The sequence below is a fragment of the Engystomops pustulosus genome, chromosome 4 (genome assembly GCF_040894005.1).
Source record: "Engystomops pustulosus chromosome 4, aEngPut4.maternal, whole genome shotgun sequence".
Taxonomy (NCBI): domain Eukaryota; kingdom Metazoa; phylum Chordata; class Amphibia; order Anura; family Leptodactylidae; genus Engystomops; species Engystomops pustulosus.
In genome coordinates, this window is record NC_092414.1 from 156,225,235 (window position 1) to 156,242,783 (window position 17,549).

Below are 17,549 nucleotides of genomic sequence, written 5' to 3' on the forward strand. Positions count from 1 at the left end.
TCACATGCTTGTTGCACTCTGCTACTACAGCCCCTCCTTACAAGCCTCCTCTTATCCTATACGGTTTCCCGTGGTAATCAGAAAGCTTGGAAAATGGAAATTAACCTGGGGGAACATGGTAAAACTTATTCTTGCAGCTAAACATCTACAGATAGCTAATTCGAGTAAATTAGGTAAACATGATAATTCTCATTATTACTAAGAAAAATGAACTGCAGAACACGTTTCCATGAAATAAAAGGGGTTTATTTAACTTACAAAGGTAGACTCTAACAATGACTCTTCCCTTTCTATACATACTTTATGCCTTTACATTATCTTCGAGGAAGGCAAAGTCATAAGAGAAAGGTGCATGAAATGCCATTATATTTTACAGTACAACACACAAAAAAACTCTGCATTGAAAAGAATAGGACAACTTGGAGGATGACAAGTAAATACACAGACAGTAAGTAGTCCTGGGGTAGCTTATTAACAATGTGTTTACAACAGAGAAAGTACAGCAAAAGAAGACAACACCGCTTAGTATATTACAAGCCGACAATATTCAACTCTGCATAGTTATACATATGCTGTGTAATAATTTAGTTTATATCGCTCTCCACTATTCACTACCTCGCCACAGGAAGCCTGACATTCATTGTAATGTGTTGCAGTAAAATCTATCGGAGCAGAGCTCACAAGATCCTAATGGGTCCTGCTTACTGCCAGATAGATGGGCATCCAGTAGTGTATAATCGCTTATGTGCACAAACCCGAAAAAGCAATAAAAAAAACCTAATGAATAAAAGGACTAAGCATGAATGCAGAGAACAATGGGAACGTTCACTACAACTAACACATAGCCTTCTAATGAATGAAGACGACTTAAAGCCAACGTTTTGTACGGACGACTGGTAATGTGCAAAGTAAAGTTATATGGTAAACACGGCAGATAAAATCATGTGCAAATTACAATGTTTCGTAACAAAATAATAAATTAAACAATACAAAATAATAAAAAGATACCAACCAAGGATAATAATGATCACCCGCTCAGTAACAGATTGAAGGTCTTCTGGCTCTAGACAACTATGAATGAGTCTACGCTAAATGTCATTACCAGTTGTCTTGGTTGTTGTATCTGAAAGTGACTGTAAACACATACATTACCTTCATGTGGAACGGAAACTGGAGAAAAACATAGACATGCTCTCTGAAAAGTACATGTATCTGGAAGCAAATGTCTAGAATAGGTGTAAACAGTTTAAAAAGTTAAAAAAGGAAAGAAATTTTACTTTCTAAAGTGACCAGAGGGACAAGGTGAGCGTCCCACGCTCGTGTATGTACTTGGCTCCTGTAGAGCTCCTGCAGTGTAGAGTGGCTACATGCTTGCAGGCATAAAGAATTAAAACCATGTAAACTCCAAAAAAACATATCCCTTCAGGTCCTTGGTCCATTCATCTTATAAATCAATCTACAACCTACAAAGATTACAGTAGTTTATGGTGTTCTGATCTACCTCAAACATAAATGCTAGCATCTCAAAAAGAAGTGTGAATGAGGCTACAAGGTTCAGCAATACTGGCGCGTGCCCAAGGCTCACCAGGAAGACCCTCGCGTACAGATCTATATGGCAGACATGCATTTCCATGGTGTTCAGCAGCACAAACCCTGCCTCTAATATAAATAACCTTTGAGGTCTCTTCGCTAAGCAGCTTCTAGAACTCCTCAGATTCTAAATCTTCCTACACGTTTTGCATCAGTGGATCGGCATCTGGAGGTGGAGACAAGCCTAAAAGTTATAATATCTAGAGAATATCGAAAATGCCTGACTGGGTCCTCAAGGCAGTAGGCAACATCCTCATTTTCAGAGTGCCATCTGCTCCACAGGAAAAAATTCGCCTTTTGTCTCCGACTTCAATCTGCATGACCCCTGCACCGATATTCCGAAATATGGACTGCTTTGCATGCTCGTTCTTAAAGGAATGAAGCAGGCCATGACCAGTCAACTTCCAAACCTGCATCAAAAAAGACAAAAACCTTTCTTTGAAACATGCAATAAAAATGTTTTTTTTCAAAAAGCAAAAAAAAGGACAAAAACAGCATTCAGCCCAAAAGGGTTTCACAGAATCCTGCAGAATTTTTCTGCTACCTTTGTCGATTGTGTTTTAATGACTTTCTTAGGTCAAACAGGTTGCAACCAGATGTTACTAAAAATGTACATTGAATGCGTTTGTTTTTTTTTCTGTAGGTTTTTTTATAGAGAACCATCATGTTGAACATGAAATAACAAGAATTAGCATTTGCAATGAGCAGCAGATGCCACTACGATACAGAGAGGGCTGTCTGCGTCTCACTTCCATCCAAAGTTTGGTGGGACATTAATATTTTAATGCAGCTTGACTTGACCAAACATATCAGGACAAATTCATGACTTGCCTTCATATTTCCCTCTGCCGATCCTGTGACAAAACATTCTTCAGAAATATCCAGGGCAAGAGCTTTTACTGCAGAGTCGTGAGCCTGGAACGTATGAAGCATTTGCCTTTGTCTAATGTCAAAGATACAGATGTATCCTTTCCTGCCCCCAGTTATCAGGAGCTGTTGCTTTGGTGCATATTGAAGGACAGTGGCACCGTTATCATGGCAATTGAAAGCTGGAAGGTAAAGATGAAAAGAAAGTTTTAATAAAAACTTGCTTTGAAACAGATTTTCTAAGCAATTTAGACAATTTCTAGTCACTTTTTGACAAATAAAGGGCTTTGGCTATTTGAAATGGCTTCATGGAAATTGGTTGTTGCATTACTTGCGAAACTATCTTCCAAAAATATGCACATTTATTGGTGTAAAACCTACCCAACAAATAGGAAAGTCTAGTCTAGTAAGACTAGAAAGTCAGTATTTTTTGTATAAAATAAATTTTCTATTGTACAGTGTATGGGCTGTTTCACACGAAACGTGCCGTATGGTGGCATGATGCCACTGGCTGCACACAGAGCACAGAGCCCCATAGACAGTTTTATGAATATTTACAACCCCGCCATGCTCGATTTGTTCAGTTCTCTAACCTCAGTCTTACCTATTGATAGGTGCTATTCATTGCCAGGGCCCGGGAGGTCTAATCTCCCTGATCTATTGACACCTCATCTGTGCTAGGGCTTCATCTACTCCCTTGCCAGCGGTTGCGAAGCGAAATACTGTGATGACGATGTCATCTCGGAACCAAGACCATTTATTAGTGTCCCTTGTCATGAACATTACAATGATTCAGTTACACATCATTCATCAAAGCTACTTGACACCTGTTTGTTTATATACAATACATTGTTCCCCCTCCTTGCATTGTCACCGCTATTATCCTGCTCCTACTGCCTTGCAGCACGTGTTTTGAAAATGTGCAGTGCTCCAAGTTTTTTGGTCCGAAATTCTCTCTTTTATCCTCTGTATTGGAGAGATTAGTACCTCCCTCTCCTGAAATACTTTTATTTAAACTGCAACATGAGGAGCGATGAGAAGGATTGGCCACATTACTATAAATTATATATATATATACACACACACCGGTATATTAAACTGAATATTTATTAGGGAGACCCTTTTTTATGACCAGAAAAGCAATTGTACTTAAAGGAAACCTACCACCACAAATCTACCTATAAAGGTAGATCGGGTGGTAGGTGGATCAATGGGACGTGAGGATAGCCCTTTTAAGGGCTAATCCTCACGTCCCCACACTTTTTTGATAACTTTTATTACACATATATTCAAATTTACTTATGCGGCTACTGGGGCGTGGAGTAGCCGCTTCTGAGGTTACACAAGGCGGCTACTCCACGCCCCGGTAGCCACTTTACCCCTCCTACTCACCCATCTTCGGCGCGCAGCTCTGCGTAGCTGCGCGCCCTAGTCCGGCGATCCTGCCGTCTGTGCATGCGCAGAAGAGCTGCGCGCCGAAGATGGGTGAGTAGGAGGGGTAAAGTGGCTACCGGGGCGTGGAGTAGCCGCCTCGTGTAACCTCAGAAGCGGCTACTCCACGCCCCAGCAGCCGCATAAGTAAATTTGAATATATGTGTAATAAAAGTTATCAAAAAAGTGTGGGGACGTGAGGATTAGTCCTTAAAAGGGCTATCCTCACGTCCCATTGATCCACCTACCACCTGATCTACCTTTATAGGTAGATTTGTGGTGGTAGGTGCCCTTTAAATGGATGGGCCCCAAACCTTCCCAAACCAAACATGTGGAAGAAACAAGTTAATACTATTAGCCCTCATGAGAGAGTGGTGTATAACAATAGCAAATGTCAATGAGTTGAATAAGATATGGGACAAGTGGTGTGATTCACCCCTTACGGCATATAGACCACAAGACCCATCAGCTTCTATTCGGGATTTATCCTGATTTATCATTTTCCTTGCTAATATCCATCTCGTTCTTCCCCACTGCTCTCCCTCGCACACACTGACACTTCTGTAGTGATAGATGTATGCCACTAGTGAGCATAGCTCTGACTGTATGCCAATCCATCATATCTGACTCTTACAGGAGTGGATTGTTATAGTTTCCCTTGATGTTTTTTCCCCTTGTGTTTATTACACTTCTTTACATGACAAGATTGCACTGTGTATCATTTACTTGTATAACATGCTTCATTACTGTAACTTCACTTGTGTAATGCCTTGTATTGTACACTATTTGTAACCCACAATAAAATAGAGTAAACACTCACACCAGCTTGTCTGAACACTTAAAGTGCTTGTCCACTTTTAGCAAATAACTGATATGGTTTGTGTAATGAAAAGTTCTCCAATGTTCCAATATAGTTTCTGTATCAGCTCCTAATGGTTGTCAAGATCTCTGCTTTCTGTGATTTTACATGAAGCTCCTTATAAAGCTTCCGGTGGATAAAATTTAGTCCCTGGTCATGTGATGTCACACAGTTTACTTACCATGAACAAGACTGTTACTTGGTGATATTAAAGTGTCCCACAGACAAACATTTCTGAAAAAAGAAAAGTAAAATCAACAGTTAAATCTTTGCCATGATATAAGTGGCACATAACAATCTTAACACAATGCACAAGGCAGAAATAGCATCTATGAAATAGAGATACATTATTTTTTTAACCGTATAATGTTGCTAATTCTTGAGAAACATCACAGCATGAGGCTGAATAATATGATGCAAGGATTCAACTTGTCTGCTGGCAAAATAGCTGAATTGTAACGATTCCCTCAACTGTGCTTGTTCTAGGGTTTTCATGAAGCAAGCGGAGTTGTGCGAAGCTTGTCTAAGGTGTAGGGTGACAAGGTAACTTAGTTATCAACCCAGATTCTACACCTCAAATAGGCCGTTTCATCAGAGAGAACCCTTCATCCTGGCTAGTAGTTAGGGATCCTGAAGACTACCTCTACGATAGATCTATGACTAAGGGCTCAGACTGGCGTTTTTGCCGACATGTTTTTTTTTGCGGATGACATACTGACCCATTAATTCCAATGGGTCTGTTCACACATCGTTTTTTTCAAGGATGGGCAAATAGTGAGAAAAAAAATAGCAGCATGTCCAAGTTTTTTTTTTATCACATGCAGACCTCGGATCTCCACAAAAGTCAATGGATCCACAAAAAAAAACTGACAGCGTACAGATGACATGCGTATGCTGTCCATTTTTTTTCTCAAAATACATTAGAAAACCACCCATCAACACTGACATCAAACATCTGCAGTTTTTGCGGATAAGCGTGTCTTAATAAGCCCTTATATGGATGTAAGAACAAGCACTGTCCTTTATAACAGATTATAGAGACAAATATTTAAAGGAGGTGTCCAGGATCAAAACTCTTTTTTTCACTGGCACTAGGTGGTGTAAAAATGATAGCAAAGATATCCTAACCTCAATGTTCAGTCCAGCACGGTGCCGTTACTTATTTATTTACTATTACTATAGGGCAGAGACAAGAGATTAGAGGTCAACCCACAAGCTGATAAGGTAACAACCCCATCTCTGCCCCCCCCCCCAAAGTGGTTCTATAACTCCCAACCATGTGGTCGTGAGAAAGAGTGACAATTTCCTATATGACATGAGAAGACCCCTTTATCTAATGTTATTTGACATTCTCACCAAATGCTGTAATGTATCTCGAAATGATATAGTCGCAGAAGTACTTCCAAACACTCAAGCTAGAGGAAACTTGAACAACTCTATTCTATCAATGCCATCCAAAAGTGCTAAGTTACCAAGAGAAGAATTCTGAAGGTCAGAGCCCTTTACATTTACTCATGAACTCAATAGAAAGCTCGTAATGAAGCAATCTCACTTTTATACAGTGTAAAGAACAGAATACAGCAGGGAAGTAGATTGTCTCCCTGGAAACATAGGGATTGGAAGGTGTACAATAGGGAGAACATTGCCATGTACTGTGGAATATAATGAAAATTATATAAATATAGATATACGGTAAGTATATAACAATTTTAAGATCTTATAGTCCCATTTTGTAGCCTGTTCAAATACTAGGTGAAGGGAAAAAAAATTCACACATTTCTATCGATGAAATACATATAACACACATCATACCTGTTATCATTGGATTGTCCTGATGTAGCAACCAAACTGGATGAGGTAATAAATGCAAAGTCACTTGTGGTTTTAGAATGACACTGCCAACTCTGAAAAATGCAATAAAGAAGAAAGATATAACGTGATGTTTTTTGGGAGTAAAATTTTTTTTGTCATTGGAAGACTAAATTTGACACTTTCAATAATGTCATGTGACCTATAAACCTATTTCTGTGGATTGGATCAATGGGTTGGCACTTCTACGTATCTGTTTATGTTTTAATAGGGATTACTGCCATCTGGGTCAAGTTTACAAAATTGCTTTGTCATAACAATCACTTTCACTTACCTTTCATAACACATCTACATGTAAGAAGATGAAGTGATCTAAGTTTTAGCTAGTAACTAAAGTAAATCATAAATCTATAGTATATCACATTGCGTGTTACACCAAAATTTTAGCGATTCTAATTCTATAGGTTAGTGAATAGTGGAGAAGCCCAGAAATTTATATTACAGACAAAACTAATCATCTGATCATCTGCCACAGGGAAAGTTGTTTCCTTGGTCATGGTGTTCTGTCATTATGTTAATAGAAATGCTTATTTGTTTGGCCAGTATAAAAAGACCCAAAACCACAGTACTGCGTATTTCACACTTCAGTTATTCTGGAATGCTAATACATTTTCTGTACATGAGGTTTGCTTAAATTGTTACTAAAACGTCGATACTTTTTTTTTTGTTTCAGAAGAGAATAGAGCAAGTGATAATAGCTCTAAAGCTTTGTAATATACTTTATAAAGGAAAAAAAGCTTCTATGGCCCATACTTTTGAGGAAGCTCTGCAGCGAGAATATATGTAAACTTAGGAGAATTTTTCACTTGATACTTCTCTTCTGTAAAGAGATAATTCTAACAAATGACTGACTGTAAGGAGTTAAGGAGCATCTGATAAAGTTTCTGATGACTTATATCTCAGCTGTCAGTGCGAGTACAGGAGGTAAAGCGAATATTATACAAGCAGACCGGAAGAAAGGAGAAACAAGACAATGAAACATTTTTATTCATTTAGTATATTGCAAAGTTTACTTTTATTATCCTCCATTCCCTTCTGCCACCATTTTTGGTTAGGATACTGTAAATGCACAACTATTATGGTACCTAATAATCCTATTTTTCCTTTGCAGTGCTCATGACTCATACAATTCATTTTGTTATCCTTTTGATCCAACTAGAATATTATTAGTCTGCTTCTAGTTTTACAGTAAGTAAAAAAAAATAAATGGAAAATTCCTCTCTAGTCCCTTTTCCTTGCTGGTCCGGTAAACTATGTATGAGACTGATCAATGATCAATGCTCCAAACAAAAGGCATATACAGGAGGTGCTTGTAGCATCAATCTAAATAGTGGTGCAGTGGCAGTTTTAGTAACGTATGGGCCCTGTTATTATAAATTATTTCTACTCATTGAAAAAAACTTTTTTTTTGGTATTTCTCCTGGATAAGAAAGAAAATTACATGTATGTTGTTTTATTGTACATGTTGAAAAGCTCAATGATAATTCATGTCTTTCCACACAGGGTTAAATGAGTATGCTAACAAGATGTGCCACTCGGCAATCAGAAAGCTTCAGACATGGCTGATTACTCTGAGTTTTATGGAAAAGTATAACTTAATTCTGCAGAATATACAAATGGAGTCACCAAAATAGCACCAGAGTAATTTTAAGGTTAGCTGGAAGCAGATGATTATAATTGAATTCCACATCTTCACTAGGAATACATATTCGGACAAATTATAATGAAAAAATGTAATCCGGTTATCATTCCGCCTGCAGCTGTAAACAGAAAAATTACACTTCCTTTCCTGACTACACCGTAGAAAATGTTAGATACGGGACCTCGGATGTAAATAACATTAGATTCTGGATGATATGACAGTTTTCCTCAGCTCACATTGGGGCTAAAGCCATGAATACAAGAAAGATGTGCATCCCCGATATTAATCTAAATCTCGGCTGAGGTCAGCAGTCTTGGCACGCTGCATTATCATCGTCAAGTGTAACCTTGACATTGTCCTGATGACAGACAGACCGATAAAATGGATTGAAATGAATATGCTAAAATGTAAGTATGACCTGCTTGTCATGTATCTGTAAGCTACACAGGTTTATTACCATGTCAAAGGTTACACCTCCAACTACACTAAATACACACAAAACTTTATGTATAACTGCTTTATACCCCAAATACACACAAATAATAGGGATGTTAGCCCTACAGTAATGAACGGTGTAATACATTAAACTTATTCCAAACAACGTCTGTACAGATTCTGCTTGGAATTTATGGAACTTTGCTTCCTTTTCTTAATTGTTGAACAAAGATCCAACATCCAGGTAAACAAGTGCTAATAAGAAACATATATTTTTGTAATCAATGGCCTGAATATTTATGAATAAATCAAAATCCATCATGATAAACCAGGGACACCTACTCATAGATCTGGCCACGGTCAATGTGGCAATTTTCTTATGTTTGTTATCCATGGCCTCTCTCCAAAAATCAACTTTTAAAATTCGGCTAATGAGCCAGAAGGGTTCTGGGGGGTCTTAACAGAGCCCCTCCATGCTGTAGCTTCACAGACTGTTACACAATCTCCACTCCACACCATTTCCTCAGCCTGCTGTAATCTCACATACGGGAGGGGAAAGTGCTTCTGTACAGAGTAAAAGCCTGTTAAGCTACAGCACAGAGATCCAGTCACGATGCTTGGATCTATGAATAAGTGTTTATCATGATGGATTTTTCTGTAGTTTAACCAACATTGATCAGACACAGTGACACAGCTCAAAAGTTGTCAATTTGATAAAAACAGAAGGAGAACACAACACAGATCTATTAGGGAAGACAATCCAAGATTGTTACTTTATTACAAAAATGTTAATAATTAAATCACGTGAGGGGAATTGGCAGGTCTGCTTCTTAAATGTTCATCTCAATTCTCCTGTTTTACAATGAATCGATAACACCTAACTTTCAATATTACTAATTCAGGTAGGGGACACACCAGGGAACACTGTACAGATCTGTAGAATATAAGTTTGGTTTCTGTATTGTCCCTGAACCATGTGGCCTAACTGCACATCTACATTTCTGAGACCAGAGCCCAAATCCAAATTTCCCTTTCTGTCTGGGAATCAGTGGTGATTTGGAGTTCAGTAACTCAGAAATTAAAAAAAAAAACCCTAAATATAAAACTTGCATTAACTTTAATAATGTTATTTTCCCCACATGCACTTCAAACACATTGCTAAATTCCCACTGGCCAAACAAAAATGACTTTTTACTGAACACAAGAAGATGTACCAAATAACCACACAATAACAGAAAATGTCAAACCAATTAAATATAACCTTTAATAAAAATAACTAAAAGAGCAAGTCCCAGCGTAGTACAATAACGCATAACAACTGATGAATAGTAATAAAGTAATAGCAGCCGAATTCATCAAGCAGGGGTTACACTGAAGGGGTAAGCAAGGGAAAAGATGATAAACAGCAATACATCTAATTTAGAGATTAGAATTAATGTGAATGTCATCTAAACCCCTTAAAAACCACAGAATATTAATCACATACATAGTTACCAACATCTGTTGGTAAAAATGTGACATTTACATCAAGCCCCAGAAACAGAACTTTGGCCTGAGGTTCATATAAACCCGACCTTTTTATAGATTGTAATTGTAGAAATACATCTCCATTATTGACTATTGCTTACTTTATTATATGAACATCTGGAGTTCAATATGAAATGTATATGCATGCTGTAGGTGTGCAGATTAGACCTTTATTAGGCGAGTAACTAGTCATCCATCTCCTCCAATATTGTTTGCACAACCTTGTACTTGGGCCCAGTAGGTATTTGGATAATCCCAACTTTAGAGTTGGTATCGAGCACCATGACAGATCTCTTCCAGATTATATAATGTTACACAAGTCATTTTCTATTCGATCCGAAACTTACCAAGTAAGGCTTTGGATTGGAGACAGTCTGGTTCACTTGCCAGATGCTCAAAAACCCTTCTCCATCAGCAACCCCACACTGCAAATTGTAAAATGACAGCATATTACATGACAAAATTGGGGCTGATCTAATGATCATTCGTCCCCAACAATTCCAGTGCATTATTAATTGGCCCAAAACAATGACAAACCTTATTGCCTTGGGAATTAAAGTACAATCTTGTTACCCGCGCATTTCCAGCTTGGCGGAAACACATAAGCTGTTGGGGGCGGCTCCACTCAAACATGCGGACACTGCCATCTTGAGCTCCAGTGAGATCTAGCAGAATTAGATCAAATAAAAACTATGTTCTAATCATATAGACATATTTATGATACATACACAGATGATTTTCAAATCACGGTACTTACAGTACTGGTGGACTGGGTGTGATGCCATTCTTTTTACATTATTTAAATTCCTTTTTATCAGCTTTCAGAAGCGGGGGGGGGGCGGGGGGAAGACATGTTAGAGGTCAATATATTATAAACATAACATTACATAATGTAAATGACTATTTTAATAGAAATGACAGATATTTTATGCTTATCATTATCATATTTTATTGTACCTTGTCTAGGGTAATGGGAATCTGTCATTAGGTTTTCTCTAAGAAACCCCACAGCACTATACTTAGATGTGCCTATGTTGCTTTTAGCCACAAAAACTCTATAGTTCCTTTTAGCAGAAAATGAACTTTGTAAGAATACCTGGCACCCTTCCAGAAGGCTCATCGAATTATGAGGAGTTTCTTTTATTCATGCAGGTCACTGTTTGACTCCGCCCAGGTCTCCGTCCGCTTCCTCATCCCCCCCCCCCCCGCCTTCAGCCAAAGTCATGCACTACTTCAGTTAAATTCCTACAGCTGCGAACTTACAGTCCTGCATAATTCATTGCTTAGCAACAAGAAGAAAGAAGCAAAGCATGCAGGGGATACAACTCCACAGCTAACTGTGCAAGAGTTATGCAGGGCAGCGGTGCACAGGTGCAGGAATTCAACTGCAGTAGTGGATGATGTCATCTGAAAGGGGAGGATGAGCGAGCTGTTGAAGACATGGGCTGAGTCAAACAGGTGCAGGCAATCTTGCAAAGTTGATTTTCTGCCGATAGGAACTATGGATTTTTTTTAAGCTCGAAACGTTGTGGGCACATAGTAGTATAGTGCTGTTGGAACCTGTCATTAGGTTTAACAATGAAAACCTGATGAGAGGTTCCCTTTTAAGAAGCAGATGCTCTTGACAGACAATAAAACTTTTGTGCTCTGCGCTTATACTGGGCATCAATGACCCAATTAAGGAAGCTCTGACTGCGGCAGTTATCAGGTTAAATGATAGGGATGAGATTTTGTATACATGCTCCATGGACATTGACTCCCTTTGACATTGCAATCCATAAAGTACATTTCCCCCCCAATTTTTTTTAACTGTGTTCAGTTTTTAAAAATAGAAATATAATAAAAATGTGTATATATCAGTAAGCCTCCACATGATTAGTGAACTGAAAACTTCATACAATGTTGGCTCCAGTGCTGGTCTGGCCACTTCCCAGCCAAGGCATGGATGAGGATGACTGCATCTGTGCCAGGTGAAAGGGAGAGACCCCTGACTGATGAATGGCTGTAGTAGACCCTCGGAAGTCAAGGTCATCAGAACTGTGGAAAAAAAATGAATAATTAGATTTCTTTTGCCACTTTAAATCACTTAAACATAGATTGACACGGAGACAAGGCTGACCTTTTAGATTCTCTGTCATATTCCTCTCCAATCCATATATACGGCTGGGCAGCTAAAAGACTTGACACATCCAGTTCTTGCACATCATGCGTAGAGGCCAGGACAATTTCATTATTATTGGCCTTTGACATGCAAAACAAAAGACAAAAACCTAGAAATGGTCCACTCTCTACTGTAGCAGTGTAATAATGGGCAGTGACTTCTGCATCTGGAGCCTTAGCCTTTGTGCACACTGATATGGATGTGTGCTTTTCATGACTGCAAACAAACGGTCCCTAGGCCTGTGTGTCATTAGTGGATGAGCCACGCTCGTACCGATGACACCAGACTGAGGCTACCAGAGCCACAAACAGGGCAGGAATAGGACCTGCTCTATAATTTGAGGCCGGGGCAGTAAGAGAAACTACGCCCATGTGTACGAGACCATAGAAAAGCATGGGGATGTGTCCTAGGATGTGTCCTAGCACACATCCAAAAAGCACATTCGTGTGCATGTAGCCCTAGGCTGGCTGCACATGAACATGCTTGGTCTGTGGAAATGGACCCATGTGCTGATCCGACCGAACACAGTGCAGTGGACAGAAGTCCTTGAATAATATAATTATATGATGCAAGGAGTCCCTGTCTGCTTGACAGTTGTTAAAGTGTTGGCGCTGCTGTTTGGTCAGCAGCCAGTGACTCCTTGCATCATAGCTACCCTTGAATGTTGTGACTAGTTCCTTAAAGACAAGGGTCAGAATGGCATAAAATACAAAAGAAAAACTCATGGCTTTTGCTGAACAATCAAGAAACAATACATAGAATTATTTTGCATTCAAAGTTTAATGTCCTTACCTTATTGATCGCAAAGGCCATTATTATATCAGACTCCTTGTGAATGACTTTTGCTTTTCCACCTGGATAACCAAGATCAGCTTCAACCTACAAATAAAATCTATCAATCACTACGGGGAATCATTTATTCCGATTACATTTTATAACCAGATCAAGTTAGTGCGGCCTGTTCACGTGTCCCAGCATTTTAAACAAAATATTAAAGTTTCTTAGACGCTTTTAAGCTTGATACAGAAATGATCCCCAAACTGTTTGAAATACATATCTTAAAAGTTATTGGTATAAAACAAAGTTAAAACGGTGATGAGAGAAGGTGCTTTACATATTTGCTGAGGGTAGGCTCATTGCTGTCATTCACCACTAGCACATACAGTACTCAGTCCAGAGAAGCAAATGGTTGATTATCTGAATGTATACACCATAAAATACATTTTTGTTCAGTTCTCCAAGTACATGTTGGTTCAAGCACTGCATACCATCAGCAAGTAAAGGGAAGATTGGTGAAAAAACAAATCAGTAAAAGCCAAGAAAAAGACAAAGCATAAAATGCTGGTACTAGTGAATGTGTTAGTAAGTGCGAGAGGAGTAGGAGCCTATGTAGGACATACTACCTGGTTTTTCTGAAGATCTGCTATGGAGTCTACTCTGAAACGCTCCGCACTGGCTTCTACAGACTACATGACATCACACAGTCACAAAAAACACGAAAAACACATGCACAAAGAAACAAACATAAAAAAAGAAAATGCATGAGACATCCAGTTCACGTTTAGGAAACAATCATATTAGCATGACAAATACTAGTGCGATGCTTTGTCATGCACAGTAATTACAAGTCTATAACAACCACACGATGATCAGACATCACATGGAACCAGAAAAAGAAATCAAACATAATACATTTGAAAAAATATTTAGAAACTGCACACAAAAAAAGAAGGTTAAAACGGTAAATAGCTGGAGAAACAATAGGATGGAAATCTCATACTTACATGGACATTTCCAAACCCCATGTTCAGCTCCTGGTATTTACCATTTACATGATTTGCATGGTAAAAGTGGACATGGTTGGCAGTGCCTGGGGTTTACTAGTTATATGTGCTTTTTAGGTCTGTGTATTTGCTGTATGATAAACTCCTCAATTTGAGCAATGTGATAAATAAGTTAAAAGATGGTGGACACCAAAACAATACCAGGAACATGAGCCATGAGGAAAAAAACGGAGCACAGTAACTGCAATAATACCTCACTCTGCTTCCTTTTCTTGGTAAAGATGTATCTAATGAAAGTTTCCTGGAGAAGTTCTTGCTTGACTAGGTAATGCCAGAGGCGCTTAACCGGAAGTGCCGAGTAGTCTTTGGATCTGCAATACAATAACAATTCTATCCAGATGCATAGTAAAACTATGGAATTAAAAGTACAAAACAACTAGGAAGAGATTTTTCGTTATTGTTATCTAAATCATTAAATGTTTAATTCCTATAGAAAATATGTCTGTGTCAGCACAGTCTCCTACTTGAATGGTGTATTTTCAGGATCCAGCATAGCTTTGTGACGGAGAATGGCAGGTCCGGTCCCTACAGTCAGTTCACTAGGAATGGTGTTAATATAATTGGGTGGTGGCCCACCAAACTGGTCCATTGTTTCATGAAGAATTTGCTCCCAGTTTTCAAGGTTTTTGACAACACCAATGCCAAGAGGAGAGGTCACCGGAAGATCTAGTTAAAATAATAAAACAAAATAATTAAAGAAAAAAAAACCCATCAATAATGTTATTTTGTGAACAATAGCTGCAAGTGAAAACAATAGCTTACAATTTCTCCAAAATAAATTATATAAATAGCCATAGGGTAGGTTAATAGGCAATATAAAAAGATATAAAAATATTTATATGTTGGTTTATTTTAAATGGATCAAACAATGCAAACTGTAACAAACCTGCAAGTTCTAGACCTGCAATTGGGAAGAAATTCTTTAGATTCTGGATTGCAAGCTTCACCATTGCCAAACGTATAAGTGTCCAGCTAGTTAAAAAAAAAAAAAAAAAAAGACAAACAAATGACGTTTTGTGAACGGATCAAGAAATGCAGTAACAAACAATTAAAAATCCCTAAGAAACTAGAATTTGAACAGGGGCCTAGTGTACACGCTCGTTTGGGACGGTGTTCAAATTTCTCTTTACAAGGTCCCTCAGTGAAGTGAGGGAAGGAGTTAAAGGCAACTTTAAAAGTACATCTTCATATATGTAGATCTCTTGCCCCTATCTGGGCACACCATTAGTAGCGGTCCCGGAGTGGGAATGTGCTGCAGGTGTGTGGTTGAATGCTTTGTGCCATTTGCGTTTCAAATTTGTCTCTCGTTACAAGGCCATGTGCTACACTTTATTTGTACCCACTGTTGTATGGCGCACTTTGCACATGTATGACTATAAACATGCTTAATGTTTCTTCATGTTATTTTCTTTTTTTACCATGGAGACCATCAATCTATTATAGCAGCCCATGTATGCATACTGTATAATTGTACACTGTTCCCCAGTTATTTCTTTCATTAACAAGGGGATGCTGCTGGGCATTTCATTAGTGGGCGGAGGCTACTGGGCATTTTATTAGTGAGGGGAGACTACTGGGCATTTCATTAGTGAGGGGGAGGCTGCTGGGCATTTCATTAGTGAGCGGAGGCTACTGGGCATTTTACTAGTGAGGGGACACAGCTGGGAATTCATTAGTGAGGGGGGGACTGCTGGGCATTTCATTGGTGAGGGGAGGCTACTGGGCATTTCATTAATGCGGGGAGACTGCTGGACATTTCATTAATGCGGGGAGACTGCTGGACATTTCATAAGTGAGGGGAGGCTGCTTGGAATTTTATTAGTGTGGGGAGGCTGCTTGGAATTTTATTAGTGTGGGGAGGCTGCTGGGCATTTCATTAGTGAGGAGGCTGCTGAGCATTTCATTAGTGAGGGGAGGCCACTGGGCATTTCTTTTAGTGAGGAGAGGTTGCTGGGCATTTCATTAGTGTTGGGAGGCTGTGACCAATGCATTTGTGGTAAGATTAGGTACCTCAACTTATATTCAGATCAGATAGTATATACAGTAGATCAAACGCCTGATTATTGTGTAATGCATGGAATTAATAAATACTGCTTAAGATGATTGGTTTTGTCCAGTATGATGCTAAGTTTTATATCTGTATGATGAATAGTATGTAGTAATGTTCTTTTTTTTAACTTCCTCACTATATACATTATTGCTGGTTTTCTGTCATTGAACTGGAGATTCAAATCTTATTCTTCTCATAGTCAAGTTAATTTCTCTACATCAAGTTAGGTGTTTTAGGTCTTTGGGCATCTAATGTCATTGGGGGGTCAATTGAAATCAGCAGGCGCTATTGTTCCTGCATGTCTTACTACATTATATAGTGCTTTACCAAAACTGAAAAAAACCTATAAGCACTGAGGCATCTTTGTTATTTAAATGCTCATTTTCTTTACCTGTAAGAGCTAGAATTGATATGTTCTTGTATCTGTGTGTCAGATAGGAATGCATCATCATCATCCTCATCATCATCGCTTGGAATGCTTTCATCCGAGTCATAAATGACACCACTGTCGGACAGGGGAAGGAATGGCTGCATGGAAAGAAGAGACAATTTAGAAAATGTTCCTTTAAGGTCATGAAGTGGTTAATTAATGAAGGAACAAAAATATTTCAATAGCAGACTATGGATTTTTGTAGACTATTTCATATCCCAGAGATGGAAATTTGCAGTTATACTCTCTAAAGCTGTCTAACCTGATTTATAAAGCACCAACTTATATATGGCAGAGGCAGTTTTCCTCTTATGGAAATTATTGTAATTTTTACTGTAAAGTTACAGATATAAAACCTAAAAGTAAGCTTTTTTTTAATTCTACATCTGCTTCCTGCACTCATCAAGAAAAGAAAAAAAAACAAACTGCAATGTAAAAAGACTTCAATATTGTGTCTGGTGGATAAAAACCGAGGCAAAGGGAACAAAGATGATTCATAACCTTCAAATATATTTTGTCTGCTGGATGGAGAAGAGGATGACGTACGATGCAGCTCCATGACTAGGAGTAATGAGCGGTCAGTTCTCTTTATTACTTTATTAAAAAACCCTAACAATAGTATCAATGCAGAGGTAACAAAGCCTCCAAGCCTCGTACCTGCAGATGTGCTTCCAAATCCAGCTGACAAACGTCACATTTAGCTCACACACAGTCACAACTCTACAGCTGTATAATAATCAGAATAAAGTCCCCAATGCTGACATCTTTCAACATTAAAAATGTTCATAATTGTATGTACTTATAACTTAAATTTAAAGTTATAAGTACATACAATTATGAACAT

General features: G+C 38.5%; 1 protein-coding gene across 4 annotated transcripts in view; it reads right to left on the reverse strand.

The window, feature by feature from the left end:
• Positions 1 to 230: 230 nt before the first annotated feature.
• The window catches only part of DMXL2 (Dmx like 2), an 81,557-nt gene continuing 64,238 nt past the window's right edge, over positions 231 to 17,549 (reverse strand). For 2 of the 4 annotated variants that reach the window (XM_072148231.1, XM_072148230.1), the window contains exons 30-44: positions 16,667 to 16,803; positions 15,112 to 15,197; positions 14,690 to 14,891; positions 14,419 to 14,536; positions 13,785 to 13,847; positions 13,174 to 13,260; positions 12,340 to 12,461; positions 12,119 to 12,257; positions 10,978 to 11,038; positions 10,758 to 10,885; positions 10,568 to 10,645; positions 6,560 to 6,651; positions 4,929 to 4,981; positions 2,422 to 2,639; positions 231 to 2,000 (exon numbers count right to left, since the gene is read on the reverse strand). In XM_072148231.1, coding sequence (XP_072004332.1) covers positions 1,791 to 2,000; positions 2,422 to 2,639; positions 4,929 to 4,981; positions 6,560 to 6,651; positions 10,568 to 10,645; positions 10,758 to 10,885; positions 10,978 to 11,038; positions 12,119 to 12,257; positions 12,340 to 12,461; positions 13,174 to 13,260; positions 13,785 to 13,847; positions 14,419 to 14,536; positions 14,690 to 14,891; positions 15,112 to 15,197; positions 16,667 to 16,803 — 1,794 coding nt within the window. In that variant the 3' untranslated portion in view covers positions 231 to 1,790. The remainder of the gene's footprint in view (positions 2,001 to 2,421; positions 2,640 to 4,928; positions 4,982 to 6,559; positions 6,652 to 10,567; positions 10,646 to 10,757; positions 10,886 to 10,977; positions 11,039 to 12,118; positions 12,258 to 12,339; positions 12,462 to 13,173; positions 13,261 to 13,784; positions 13,848 to 14,418; positions 14,537 to 14,689; positions 14,892 to 15,111; positions 15,198 to 16,666; positions 16,804 to 17,549) is intronic. The other 2 variants (XM_072148233.1, XM_072148232.1) reach the window with 1 other exon arrangement.